The sequence below is a fragment of the Oryctolagus cuniculus genome, chromosome 3, assembly GCF_964237555.1.
Source record: "Oryctolagus cuniculus chromosome 3, mOryCun1.1, whole genome shotgun sequence".
In the NCBI taxonomy this organism is placed as follows: Eukaryota; Metazoa; Chordata; class Mammalia; order Lagomorpha; family Leporidae; genus Oryctolagus; species Oryctolagus cuniculus.
In genome coordinates, this window is record NC_091434.1 from 131,926,300 (window position 1) to 131,941,530 (window position 15,231).

The 15,231-nt window shown below is 41.3% G+C and overlaps 1 protein-coding gene across 7 annotated transcripts in view; it reads left to right on the forward strand.

The window, feature by feature from the left end:
- The window catches only part of DOCK4 (dedicator of cytokinesis 4), a 520,558-nt gene that overhangs the window by 404,969 nt on the left and 100,358 nt on the right, over nt 1-15,231 (forward strand). For all 7 annotated transcript variants that reach the window (XM_051849661.2, XM_051849660.2, XM_017342765.3 and 4 more), the window contains one exon: nt 13,940-14,034. In XM_051849661.2, coding sequence (XP_051705621.1) covers nt 13,940-14,034 — 95 coding nt within the window. The remainder of the gene's footprint in view (nt 1-13,939; nt 14,035-15,231) is intronic.

Here is a 15,231-nt window from a genome sequence, read left to right on the forward strand (position 1 = left end):
GTTTCCTTTCCATTTTAAGCTGGTTTTTCTCAGTTTCAACACAGATGTGCTCATCTGTATTACCTCTTTACAATTTCTATTATTCCTGCAAAGCAGTTAACTCTTATTTTGAAGAAGGACCTTGGATTTGAAATGCTTTTCACCGAAGTTCAGTAAACTAGAAACAGAGTAATAAAACTAAGGCAACAAAAGCAAGTTGACTAACTATAGTTATGGGGACCTAGAAATATTACCTAAGCAAACAGACCATTAGCTGATTTCCTCACTCTAAGCCACGTAGAGAAGGTCTGGCTATCACTTTCTGAATATGGAAGCAGAACTGTATTTGATATTGTCTACTATGGAGCTCCAGTTGCACAATCGGTTAGCATGTGGTTCTTACATGACATTGCCTACCAGCTACAATCTAATCAATATACAGTGATAGCCTGACCAACTGATAGAAAATAAGGCTGCCAAGCTTACAAAAATCCAGTCTTTGCTGAAACTGTAGAGACTGTAGTGCTACCTTCAAGGTGTCACTAAAAACTTACAAGTTAACGGTCCTCAGTGGGAGGACTGACCAGTCATCTGCACTTACCTACTTTTCCATCTCTTCATTTTCCCAGACTTTTATGTGTTAACTATCACATTGGGAGGGTTGCTTAGAAACTGTTTGGTGGAGAATTATAAAACACCAAGTACAGTTATGTCTGCTTGGCTGGAGACCTTCACAGTGAGTGCCATAGGGGAAGATCTGTAGATTTTTTTTAACGTGGACAGTGTGTAGGAGTTACTATTATGAAGTGCCTAGAAGGTGATGCATGAGCTCAAAAGAAGTTTTCTGTTATCTGGGAGCCTTGCCAGAGTCATATGGGACAGAATCCTGTGGGGCAGATGTCACCTATGTAGCAGTCAGTAGATTGCCATATGGTATTATGTTTTTCATTCTTACATTTATTCTTGAGTTTAGAATTAAGAGTAGATAAGAGGCCTTATAACTCACCCATTGTCAGTACAAAAATCCTGACATCAAAGAGAAGATCATCATGCAGTTAACTTTCACTGAAAGTTGAGTATTTAACAGAGCTGAAGAATCATTAGTTTTTTAAGTCTGTAACTTCATATTCCAAAATTTCATGCACAACAAAAGCTGTATATTTTTACAGAGTCTGGGAATTTAAAAGTAACAGAGAAGCATAAATTGAAAGACATGAGTAATCTAGATGTTGAGTTTTATGCCTCAGTTTTTAGATTAACAATAGTAAAGCATGGGGCCAGCACCTTGGTTCAGTGGGGCCGTGACCTGTGGTGCTGGCATCCCATGTAGGCGCAAGTTTGAATCTCAGCTGCTCCACTTTTTTTTTTTTTTTTTTTTTTTTGACAGGCAGAGTGGACAGTGAAAAAGAGAGAGACAGAGAGAAGCTCTTCCTTTGCCATTGGTTCACCCTCCAATGGCCGCCGCGGCTGGTGCACCGCGCTGATCCGATGGCAGGAGCCAGGTACTTCTCCTGGTCTCCCATGGGGTGCAGGGCCCAAGTACTTGGGCCATCCTCCTCTGCACTCCCTGGCCACAGCAGAGAGCTAGCCTGGAAGAGGGGCAACCGGGACTAGAACCCGGTGTGCCGGCACTGCAAGGCAGAGGATTAGCCTAGTGAGCTGCGGCGCCGGCTCAGCTGCTCCACTTCTGACCCAGCTCCCTGCTTATGCACGTGGTAAAGCAGTGGGAGATGGCTGAAGTACCTGGGCTCCTGCACCTACGTGGGAGACCTGGAGGAAGTTCCTGGCTCCTGGCTCCTGGCTCCTGGCTCCTGGCTCCTGGCTCCTGGCTTTGGCCTGGCCTAGTCCTGTCTGTTATAGCCATTTGGGAAGTGAACCAGCTAATGAAAGATCTCTCTGTCTCTCCCTTTCTCTCTGTAACACTGCCTTTCAAATAAATAAATAAATCCTGAAAAAAATACTAAAGCAAATGGAAATAGTGAAGTGTTTTATGTGGTCTTTATTTCAGTCGATCAACACTCCTTTTCAAAGGATGTATTTCCCTCTTTAAAATCAACTGGGCCTACGGATCAGTATTATTTGATGATATTAATTAATCTCCCATTCAGAAAATACAGACTGAGCACCTCAAGTACGGTCAGCACTGAACCAGGCACTAGGGATGTCCCCTGACATGAGATTTCCTGTTTCTGTAGACAAGGAAACAGAGAAGTAATGACATTGGCACCCTGAGTAGTAAGTGTATAATCAACACACAGTGCTACAGAATACCTGAGACTTGCTGCCAACACAGACTCAAGACAACAGGAAAACTTCCCAAGGGAAATCTCAGCTGAAATCGGAAAGATTAGTAGGAGTGTGCTAGACATATGGTTGGCTGGGACTTCCAGATCTCTCGATTAAAATGTCACCTGTGTATCCTAACTGACGTAGCATACTCCCACCCTCTCTTGGTTCTTTGTTCTAAATTAGAATCTGGAATATTTGTATTTGCTTTCCCTGGTTATATGCTCCTTGATGCCTGGACTTTTGGCTGGTATATTGCTGTGTCCTCAGATCCCAGACCATGCCTAGCACATTATAGGCATTCAAGAAATGTTTGTTGATTGTTTGATAGAATATAAAGTTTAAGGAAGAGATTGTAAGACATAAGCCTTTATGAATAAGTATGGACTTTATTTTGAGGACTTTTGAAGCTGTTGAGAGCTCTAACGAGGGGGAGACACGATCTCATGTCTGGTTACACTGTGGAAAATGGATTAGTCAAGGTCAATATAGGAGGTCAAACCCTGTGAAGAGTTTGATTTAGTAATTTAAACTGGAAATATGTGCCCTGAAATAGAGACACTTTTGGTTTCAGATACTAGAGAGACATTCAGGAAGTTGAGTTGGCAGGTCTTGATGACTGATTATATAAAAAAGGTGATGAAGAAGAAGGAGTTGAAGATGACTTCCTGGCTCTTTGATAACTGGCTGGAAGTTGGTGCCTTTCACTCCATGGAGAACACACAAGGATCAAGTATACAGGTTTAGGAAAAAAGGTCAATTCAGTTTCAACCTGAATTTGGTCACCCAAGGGACATCCAGGTGACAATGTCTATTAGACAGTATTTGAAGTTAAGAAAAGGAGATTGCAGGATGCAGATTTAGAAAGCATCAGCCAATGAAGAATTGCATCATGAGTCAATGTGACCATGCAAGGAGTGTGTTGAGCATCAAGTTCAAAGGGCACACATGGAATTTTAAGGATTAAGGAGGAACGAGTGGTGAACAGTGCCTGCTGCTGAAAGGAGGTCAAATTACATCACGAACAGGTGTTTTAATGCAGTCCTGAGCAATGTCATGCAGTGGTGAGATTGGAAGCCAAGCTATGCTGGATTGAGGAATGAAAGGAAAAATAGGTAGATGCGTGCAGTGCTTCAAGAAGAAGACAAGGTGGCTACTGGAGAATAACTTTAAATGCCAGATTTATGACAGGAGAGAATTAAGTGAGTTTAAACATTAGTGATTGTAACAAGGAGAGAAGACTAAGCTGGATATAGAAGAAAGAGTTGCTAACCTACAGGGTAAGGTCCCTGAGGAGGCAGCAGGAGGGAACAGAATTAGCGTTGGCTGGGAAGATGATCATTTTTAGTAAGAATGGAAGGGAAGGAATGAGTGAATGTGAGCTAAGGACATTTATTAAATTTGCTAAGGGCTAATTACTCATCTATTTTTAGTATATGTCTTGAAAGTTTATCTTTTACAAGTAAATATTTCATGTCCTTAATTTTATTCAGACTCAAATATCCCCAGTTCTGAAACCTGTATTACAACATTCTTTCAAAATATAGTGATACTTGTTCCTAGTCCCTTATCCAAAGTCCTTTGTATTCAATGTATTTAAAAAATCTGAATTTTTAAATTTCGGAGAGAGCATCTGGTGCACATGCGATGTATTATAGAACCCCTCTGATAGGACCTGGAGTGACATAAAATACTCACCTTAGGTGGTATAAATAAAGACTACAAATCAAAACTACAAGGTAGTTTTGCTGCCAAAAGTATTATAAAACAAAACAAATTTTGGAGCACTTTGGGATTTTGATATTGCAAAAAGGGACCCAAGGACTTCTACTATCCAACATTTTATAGACAACTTAGTATGTGCCAGGCACTGTTCTAAGCAAATATTAATATTAATTCATTTTATCCTTAAAAGGATCTCATGAGATAGACCTCTGTTCTTTTGCTAAATATGCTAATTATCTGATTCTACAAGCAGTTATTGAGCATGTTGGCTGGACGTTAAGAATATCGAGAGTAATTCAGCAATCTGTGTTACTACGGGCATCTAAATCATCAAGCTATAAATGAGTGTGATACGCAAACAATGATAATGGCTGAAAATTAGAGAATACCTCCTGAGCCTGCCCCCAGCCATGAGCCAGACACGGGGAGCTGACTTCTCCTGCAGCATCCCCCTCCACCTGCCCCATGAAAATTGATTGCTAGTGGTATGCTTCCCAAGAGTTTGGGAGAGTTAGGAAGTTATTTACATCTGAGTGCTTTGCTAAACTCAGCTTTTCCTTAAACTTCAGTAGACTTTCCTAAACCAAAATTTTTGCTGTCACATTATATAAACTCTCATCTGTCAACACTTTAAAGGTAATAAAGTAGGCCTACTCATGGAGTAGAGATGTCTCAGAAAGGCCATTAGTAGAGGAAAAGTTAATTGAGGTTTTTATATCTACATTTTGGGTAGAAATTAGTAAATAAAAGGACCATACCATAGGACGATGTACAATTTAACAGAGTGAGATTTAATAGAATGTAACTGATACTGACATTAAACACTACAATCTCAGCAGTGGTACTGCACCCCATGGGAGACCAGGAGAAGTACCTGGCTCCTGCCATCGGATCGGCGCGGTGCGCCGGCCGCGGCGGCCATTGGAGGGTGAACCAATGGCAAAGGAAGACCTTTCTCTCTGTCTCTCTCTCTCTCACTGTCCACTCTGCCTGTCAAAAAAAAAAAAAGTAGTAATTCAGAGACCAACATTGTGACACAGCAGTTAAGCCCCAGCCTATGATGTTAGCATCCATTATAGGTACCAATGAAATCTTGGCTGCTCCACTTCTGATCCAGCTCCTGCTGATGCACCTGGGAAAGTAGCAGAAGATGACCCAAGTGCTTGGGCGCCTGCACCCATGTGGGAGATGCAGATGAAGTTCCAGAATCCTGGTTTCAGCCCTGTCCAGTCCTGGACATTGTTGGCATTTGGGAATTGAATCAGCAGATGAACAATCTCTTTTTCTCTCTCTGTATCTCCATCTCTCTCTGTAACCCTACCTTTCAAATAATTAAAAAAAAATAGTCAATCAAAGGACATATCACACACATACATGCCCTAATCCCCAGAGGCAGCTACTGTTAACACCTAGAAGAGTATCCTTATAAACTATTTTCCTGTGCTTTACATACATATTTTAATATAGTCATACTGTTCATATTGGTCTATACTTTTTTTGTACAATAACATATCCATGGATATTAAATAGCCCAATATCTCATTCTTATGAGTTTTATTATGTGGATGCTAAATAATTTATTAATTCCCATCTGATGAACAGTATGTTTCTGATTTTTGCCATTAGGAAGAATCTTGCAGTAAATAATCTCATGGACTTGAGCTTTTATTGCTGTAGAATAAATTCCTGGAAGTAGAATTATTGGACCACAGGTTATAGACATTTTAAATTTTAATTAAAATTGGCAAATTATCTATTGAGATTTTCAAATGAATATCTTTTTATTCTTCATTCCTAGCATCACTGTTTTTTTCCCTTTCTTCTTTCACCAATTCAAAGAAAGATTTGTCTTAGCATTTCCTAGTGGTTCTCTAAGTCAAAATGAATTTTCAAAGTGTGTAGTTCTTGAGTATCTACTAAGACTAGGGATGTTTTAACTTACTTCATGCTTGAAGAGTGTAGGTACCTCCAGGGTTACTGTTGAAGTGGCTTCTGGCCTTTTGAACACTGTGCCCTTTCTTATTTTGGTCCTCGGGCCCTTGTGTGTGTGAGTGGCGTGAGTCACAGTGTCTAAACACAAGCGTGTAGGAGCAAAGGCCTTAGGACTGCTGCTCTGTATTGTTTAATCTTTTCCTTCTCTAGAACATGACATTATTTTAAAATGAACAAAAGCAAATACTAGGTAGTGATTAGGTGTTTTTTTCCTTTTCATATAGTCGGTAATGTTTTATTTTACACCCACCTTATCCTGGGAGCTAAAGTTTTGTCCATATGCTTGGTATTTCATGAATATACAACAGCAAGGCTCCTGCTCGTTGTTGATTATGACTTTCATATAGAACTGTGGGGATCTTGCCCTAAGCTTGAGATTATACATGTTCTGGAAATTAAATACAGCACATTTATAACTTGCCATTGTCTCCCATATACCGGCCCACTGGCTTTCAGAAATCATCTCTGGTCAAGCTTCAGTCCAACTTTAAAACTCTAAGTACTTCCCATTACCTGCAGGTTGAAGTCCAGTTTCTTTGCCACATCTTCCCTATCTTCCATGTACCTTCCAGTCTCATCTTCGACCTCCTCCCAAACAGCTTCCACTCCAGCCACTTAAAACTACATATGCATTCCTAGCAAACAATATCTGTCTATCTTAATAGATAGGTAGAATTTTACTTCCTCTGAATCTTTTTTTTTTTTTTTCATTTCTGACATGCCTGTTCTACCACTACTTCATTTCTATTGCTCGATGCATACCCCTGTTAATCCCTCCCCTGCCTCCAGCTCATGCTACAAGATTCAGCCCAGGTTAGCCTTTCTTGAAGCCTTCAGAGGCCACAGGTCCCCTTCTCTGACAGCACACCCTGATGCCCTGTGATTATTTACTACTACCTTGCTTTCAATGCCTCTGGGCTCCTTGAGAGTAGGGACCCTATCTTTGCTTCTGAATCACAGCCTGGAACACTAAGTCTTTGTGGAATGAGTGAGTCCTCTTTTTTTTTTTTTTTTTTTTTTTTTTTTTTTTTTTTTTTTTTTTTTGACAGGCAGAGTGAACAGTGAGAGAGAGAGACAGAGAGAAAGGTCTTCCTTTGCCGTTGGTTCACCCTCCAATGGCCGCCGCGGCCAGCGCACCACGCTGATCCGAAGGCAGGAGCCAGGTACTTCTCCTGGTCTCCCATGGGGTGCAGGGCCCAAGAACTTGGGCCATCCTCCACTGCACTCCCGGGCCACAGCAGAGAGCTGGCCTGGAAGAGGGGCAACCGGGACAGAATCCGGCGCCCCGACCGGGACTAGAAGCCAGTGTGCCTGTGCCGCAAGGCGGAGGATTAGCCTATTGAGCCGCGGCGCCGGCCGAGTGAGTCCTCTTAATAAAGTTCTGCCTGCTTAAACAAGCCATGTTTCGACAAGTGATTATTTTGACTTATTATTTTTATTTAAATATATCGATGAGAGAAAACCATTCTATAGCTCTCAGAGATTGAAGATCATGTGGGAGTTATTTTGCATATATATTCTTAAAGATTTCATTTTAAGGATGTAAGTTTCAATGTGATAATGATTATTAACACCCTGTAATTGAATTTGAAGTTCATTCCAGGCATATTGCACATTTGAAATTTGTGACAAATTTTTTAAATACTATTTGATTATGGTCTAGGTCATAAGTGGATGAAATGTGTTTCTAGAGAATTCTGTGCTGTTCATTATGCTTGACACAAGTGTAAGGAAGACAGGTTCTGTCTGTCTGCCTTCCTCAACAATGCTTCAATTCCTGGATGTCTTCAAATGTCATGGTCCCTGAATTCTCCCTTCTGTGTCTCACCAGTTCTGTTTCATAAACTTAATTTCTGCCTTGTGTCATTCTCCATATCATAGTGTCACATATAAACACAAAGTAGTTTGGTGTGTGTGTGAGTGTAGTACAGTCAAAAAAATCCACAATACAAATTTGATCTCCTCACACATCTGCATAAAACCTATTAGTGTCTCCACATTGCTGCCCTGAGGGTAACTTGCCAAACCCCTTCCCTTGCAAAAATAATGAGGTTTGTCTTTTATTTGTTCTTTTTATTTTTTTTTTTTGCCTTTTCTTTATCTCAATTTGTTCATCTTTTATTTAGCCCTGTTTGCCTTTTAGCACCATTTCTTGCCAATGCCCCTTGCAATCCAGTCAACCTTATGCCCTGTCAGCCTCTGAGGCCTGAATCTGTTGTTCCCTCTGTGTGGAATACTTGGCCCTCAGACTTATCCTAGTTTGTAAAGTGTGACGTGACTGTGTGGTTATTCATTTAACATTCGTCTCTCCCATCACATTCCGAGCTTCCATAAAAGCAAAAACATTCAACTTACTGTGGCATGGCATGTTACAGGCACTCCAGAAATACATTTTGCCTGCTCCGCTCCCAATTCCAGCTTCCTGCTAATGCACACCCTGAGAGACAGCAGGTGATGGCTCCAGTACTTGGGTCTCTACTACCCATAAGGGAGCCCTGAGTTGAGTTCCAGGCTCCTGTCATTACAACAGCCTGGCCCAGCCATCGCTGTTAGGACATTTGGGGAGTGAATCAGAGAATAGGAGAGCTTGTGTATCCTCTCTCTCTCTCTCCTCTCTCTCTCTCTCTCTTTCTCTCTCCCTCAGCCATAACTAAGAATGTTTTAAAATCAAGACTATATCTTACTTGACCAAGTGTCACCAGTGTCTACCACAGCGCCTGGCACTGTGTGTAAAGCACTGTGTGTCTGTAAATGAATAAAAGTAAACAATCATTTCAAAAATCTTTAGATTTCCTCTTGATTTCTTTCTTTCTCCTTTGTTTCTCTTCCTTCCTTCCTTCCTTCCTTCCTTCCTTCCTTCCTTTCATTCACATGGGCCTTTTATTGTTTTGGGTTTTATAAAAACTTTTATATTTGAACCTCTTGCACTGTAGAAAATCTACTTTTGGGTATTTTTTTTTTTTAAGATTTCTTTATTGGAAAGGCAGGGTTACAGGGAGGCAGAGGCAGAGAGAGAGAGAGATCTTCTATCCACTGGGTCACTACCCAGTTGGCCGCAGAATCTGGAGCCAGGCCAATCCGAAGCCAGGAACTAGGAGTTTCTTTCGGGTCTCCCACAGAGAGACTTGGACCATGTTCTGCTGCTTTCCCATACTCATTAGCAGGGAGCTGGATTGGAAGTGGAGCAGCCAAGACTTAAACCAGCACCCATATGGGATGCCAGCACTGCAGTAGGCAGCTTTACCCACTAAGCCACAGTGCCGGCCCCCAAAAATCTATTTTTATAAAGTAACCCTTCCCTGTTTCTTTGAACTCTGATTTGAAGAATACCAATAATACTAGTTACCATGTTGTGCTAAATGAAGAAAACACAAGGAAAAATAAACTCTCCCAGTCTGCCAATTTTGAAATGATGGCATGTGAAATAATTATTTCTGTGTGCCATCCAAACAGGAATATTATAGGCATAGTAGTGTTCTTTTTTAAAATTACAAAAGGAATCTGTTACTTGGCTATACTCATCTGTGTAAAATAATCATAACTATAAAACCATGTATGCAATGAAATGACCCAAAGTACTGAGAGAGGCCAGACAAGGAAATACCCTGCTATTTGGGGTAGGAAGAAAAGAGATGATAAAGAATCTAGTATTCAGAACTTAGTGTATTTTAATATTAGAACTTAGTTAGATATGATACCTGAGCCCATGTCAAGAGCCTTGGGTGATCACTGACGTCATAAATGAGTATCAATTGTTAAATCAGCAGCAGGAGTCACTGTATACTTACTCTCTATGTAGGACCTCTGTCCTTAATGAGTTTTATTATGAGAATTAACAAAACTAGTCTTCAAACAGTACTTTATGTGTGTCTGTGTGGGTGCAAACTGTTGAAATCTTTACTTAGTATAGAGTTGGTCTTCTGTATACAAAGATAATTAAAAATGAATCTTAATGAAGAATGGGGTGGGAGAGGGAGTAGGAGGTGGGATGGGAGTGGAGGTGGGAGGACAAGTATGGGAGGAAGAACCACTATATTGCTAAAGCTATACCTATGAAATTTGTATTTATTAAATAAAAGCTAAAAACAAAAAAGAAATGAGCCTGGCACATGGTAGTGGACAAGAACTTGCTGAAATAAATTACAATAAATAGCAAAAGGAAAAGTGTTATCACAATATGATCTGATGAAACATTATCCTACAGTTTAGAAATAAGGAAGCTAAAAATAATTATATTCTTTTTTTCTATTTCCTCTATCTATAAGAGACCATAAAGCCCCCCTCCCCATTTTTCTAATTGTGAGAGATTAGTTCCAGAAAGGTTAAATAAATTGGCAAGGTCACTGAGCCTAGTTAATTGCAAGTAGTTGCAGAGCTAGGATTTCTGATTCTCAATATATCGTTCTTTGTTTAAAATGTATTTTCTATAAATCAGTGTGTTTAGTTCTATAAATGTGGAAGAAGCTTGAGTAGATGCCTAAGAAAGCTACTTGAGACACTGGACAGTTTTCTTGATAGACACAAAGATTTACGTTGTTCCATAACATTAGTACAGTATCGTGTGCTGCCACAGCCTTTTATTTGTGAGCTGAATGGCAACAGGAAAATGAGATAGCACAGAAGCAGGCTATCTCTTCCCAGCTCCTGCACTTGGAATAACTTTTCTTTAGAGCCCAGCCCTAAAACAGTGTCTTCTGCACTACACAAGAACAGCTGAAGTTGCTAGCCAGTGAAATGAATGTCTTGCCTCCCATAGTCAATCCTTTCTGCCTATTTTTTCTCTGTACAGCTGACATCATAACCCCACTGCCCAACTACACACACACACACACACACCTCACAACAACAACACCACCTCCAGGGATGCTGCCTCCAACTTCCAGTTCTGTTAAGGGTTTGAGGCAAGAGGATGAAACAAATATTTTAGAATTTACTGGGGCGCAGCAGGTTAAAGCCCTGGCCTGAAGCACCGGCATCCCATATGGGCACCGGTTCTAGTCCTGGCTGCTCCTCTTCTGATCCAGCTCTCTACTATGGCCTGGGAAAGCAGTAGAGGATGGCTCAAGTCCTTGGGCCCCTGCATCCACATGGGAGGCTTGGAAGAAGCTCCTGGCTCCTGGCTTTGGATCAGTGCAGCTCCAGCCATTGCAGCCATCTGGGGAGTGCACCAGCAGATGGAAGACCTCTCTCTCTCTGTCTCTACCTCTCTCTGTAACTCTTTCAAATAGATAAAATAAATCTTTAAAAAAAAAAAAAGATTGTACTAAAACTATTCCAAACTAATGAAAGGCAAATTTGTTCACACTTTCATGATTTTTCTTTAATATCTGTCAGCAAATGCAATAAGATAGGAAACTGAAGTGGATTATAATTCTTGGGAATATAAAAACAAACCTACTTTTTATAGGGATTAGAGGTATTTGTGCCTGAGAAACTCAGAAAAATCAACTAAAAAACAATTAAAAGAAGTTATAGAAATGCATTAAAAGTGGTGGCTCACAGTTTTGGTAGGCTAATGATCTTCTACTCCAAGGGAGAGCTTGAATGTGCCACATTCCCCAAAATCCTCTGACTGGAAGTGGGACGCATTTGGGAAACCATTGTTTGTGACTCTAGAGACACAGGAAGGATCTGTGTGGCCATTTAAAGACATTTAACAGAGTGGGCATGTTTCCACATGGCGCATACTATGTATCAGTGCATATGTGTAGATGCCAAGGACGCTAAATTAGTTCTTGTCACAATATTTACAGGCTTGATCGAAGCTGTTAGAGCATGTAAAAAAAGAAAAGAAAACCTACCACATGGTTCTCAGTTTCTAGAGTCTATCTTTCTATTTTCTATTGATATGAGTGACAACCAGAATCATATATGCAAGCAGCTTACATGTTTAACATAATGTGTTGTTGGGTTTGATAAATAAAACTCTTATATTTTGAGTTGCTTTTTATTTTTTAAGCAACACCATACTGTTGTCTTCAAACTGTTAGAGAAATGCATTTTCCTAGGGTCATTTAGGAATACTAAAAAAGTCTTCAAGTTTTCTTTTTTTTTTAATTTTTTTTTATTTTTGACAGGCAGAGTGGACAGTGAGAGAGAGAGACAGAGAGAGAAAGGTCTTCCTTTGCCGTTGGTTCACCCTCCAATGGCCGCCGCTGCAGCCGGCGCACCGCGCTGATCCGATGGCAGGAGCCAGGATCCAGGTGCTTTTCCTGGTCTCCCATGGGGTGCAGGGCCCAAGCACCTGGGCCATCCTCCACTGCACTCCCTGGCCATAGCAGAGAGCTGGCCTGGAAGAGGGGCAATCGGGACAGAATCCGGCGCCCCGACCGGGACTAGAAGCCGGTGTGCCGGCGCCGCAAGGTGGAGGATTAGCCTATTGAGCCACGGCACCGGCCCGAGTCTTCAAGTTTTCTAGTTACTAAATCTAAATCAAAGTTAGATTGAACCAATCTTTTTTTTGAGTAGGGAAAACTCCTTTTCATTAATTACATTTGTCACATCACCACCCTGATATTTGGTAAGTATCATGCATGGTGGCACTTTGGGCCCTATCTCTTTTAAAGAAGAGATTTCCTTGTCTGATAATAGCCTCTTGTCAAGAGTGCTTCCAGGTGACCAATCTAAAAATGACATCTCAGTAAATACCAGTGTCTTGGTGCTTGGCATCACTTGAGTAGTATCATGACACTTAGGGCTTCTATGCACTTGTTGATGAGCTCAACTTAGCACACGTCCTGTTTGGAATTGATTCTGCACTGAACCCTGTGAAATTCACTTAGATGCTATAAACTTGTACATATCCCATTAATACTACATTGAGACACCTTCTCAAAAAGATAGATTTGTATGAAACATGCTTTTTGATAAACATTACTTTTTCAATTTTACCATTCACTTTAAGGAAAGCAGACTGAATCAGAATTGTTAGACTGTTCTCTAACACATCTCACAGAGTATTCAGATGTTTAGGACATTTAATATGTGAAAGGGAGTACTTTTGCCTGCTTCTGTTATGAGTTTTTTATTTTATTTCCAAAATCTAAATGGAAATTATAAATCATTTCCACTGTGCCTGAGAAAGGAAAATGGAATGTTTGGGAAAGGTAGCAAGCCAGGGCGTTTAGATGCTAAGAATGAGAAGGATGATAATTCTTTCTCCTGTGTAAGCTATTTTTTTTTTCAGATTTGTTTATTCATTTTAAAGATAGTCACAAGATAAAGGGAGGCACACAGAGATTTTCCATCCGCTGCTCCACTTCCCAAATAGCTGCAATGGCCAGGACTGGGCCAAGCCAAAGCCAGGAGCACCAAACTGTATCCAGGTCCCCAATGTAGGTGGAAGCACTTAGGCCATCTTCCACTGCTGTTCCAGGCACATGAGCAAGAAGCTGGATTGCGAAGGGGAGCAGCAGTCACTCCAGCTGGCACCCATATGGGCTGCCGGCATCACAGGCAGTTGCTTATCCCACTGCACCAAAATGCCGGCCCCTACATAAACTATTATTTTTCATTTGACAGATAGAGTTAGATAGTGAGAGAGAGAGACAGAGAGAAAGGTCTTCCTTCCATTGGTTCACCCCCAAAATGGCCGCTAGGGCCGGAGCTGCGCCAATCCGAAGCCAGGAGCCAGGTGCTTCTCCTGGTCTCCCATGTGGGTGCGGGCACCCAAGCACTTGGGCCATCCTCCACTGCACTCCCGGGCCACAGCAGAGAGCTCAACTGGAAGAGGGGCAACTGGGACTAGAACCCAGCGCCCATATGGGATCTGGCACTGCAGGCGGAGAATTAACCAAGTGAGCTACAGCACTGGCCCCCCTGCATAAACTATGAAATAAAGTTCCCTTCTTCTCTGTAATGCTTTGAAAATGGCTACAGCTATGCACTCCGTTTATTTAGCGCATGTATTTACAGTTGTAATAAATCAGCAAAATGACCTATTTCTTCCTGACTGCAGGACTTCCTGCTGCAGATATTCACAGTGTTCCGAATACTGATTCGCCCGGAGATGTTCCCGAAGGACTGGACCGTTATGCGCTTGGTTGCTAACAAGTAAGATGCTCACTTAAACCGATGACAATTGCAGCTGTACAGAGGAGAAGAATACAGAATGATCTTCCTAGTTTGATCAGTTTGAAACCTCGAAGTCCTAAGTCTGTTTTGTTTTGGCTTTTGAATTAACTTCTCTTGGCCTTTTGTTGTTGATGTTATTACAATTTATTTTGAATATATCAACATCATTGAAAAATTAAACAACCTGAGTATGCCTTGAGAAGCTCCGTTCTCACACCTTATCTAGTCCCCTACCCTCCACCTATCCTGGTGAACACTTCTGCTTGTTTCTTGCACACCTCTCCACTGCTCCTTTATGCCTGGCAGGCAGCATAATCTGCACACTGCTCTGTACACTCTGTACACTGCTCTCACACTGAAAAGTCCTGGCAGTTTTTCTGCCATGTTAGCAGATACAAGCCTCCTCATTCTTGGATGTCTTTTCTTTTACAGCTGAATAATAATCCACTGAATTGTCATACCATAGTTAATTTAACCAATGCCTTGTTGCTGGACATTTTAGTTCTTTTTTATCCTTCTTAATTCTTTTTAACTCAACAAAAGGCATTATGCATCGGGTTCAGAGCCAGATGCAGATATTTGGAAAGTCACTGGTGTAAAGTTGGTATTTGAATTTCTGGGAGTTGATGAAATTAGCTTTTTGTGAGCATGATATCCGTTGAAAAAGGAAATGACCTGAGGGCAATACTGGAAGGGGTTAGAGCTGGGGAAGGAGATTAGGGGGCAGTCAGAGTAACAGGGTACTTTCCTAGAGACTTCAGTGTCGTGGATTTACCTGCTCCCCCAGCTGCCCATCTCCATCGTCTCAGGATGCAGAGTAAAGAGCAGATTCTCTAGGAAATAGGCCTGATCCTCACTTCCAGACTTGTTATTTACTCTGTGTCTCATTAGCATTCTCACTTTTCCAGTCCATGTTTACCTGCTTCTGCTTCCTCCCCTTCTCCAAATGCCAACATCCTCCTGCTCAGGGTGATGGTTGGGTTCTCTCAGTATCTCTCCATAGGCCCAAGTCCCCATATGTCTTTTCCAGATGCCCAGTATGGTGGTGCTGTGAGCTCCAGGAACATAGCATTCGATTTTGATTAGATAGGCTCAATATGGCTTCTGCTGCAGTATCCGCTTATAGACTTGGAGGTGTTAAAACTATGTGTTACAAACTTTGCAAAGCAACAAATA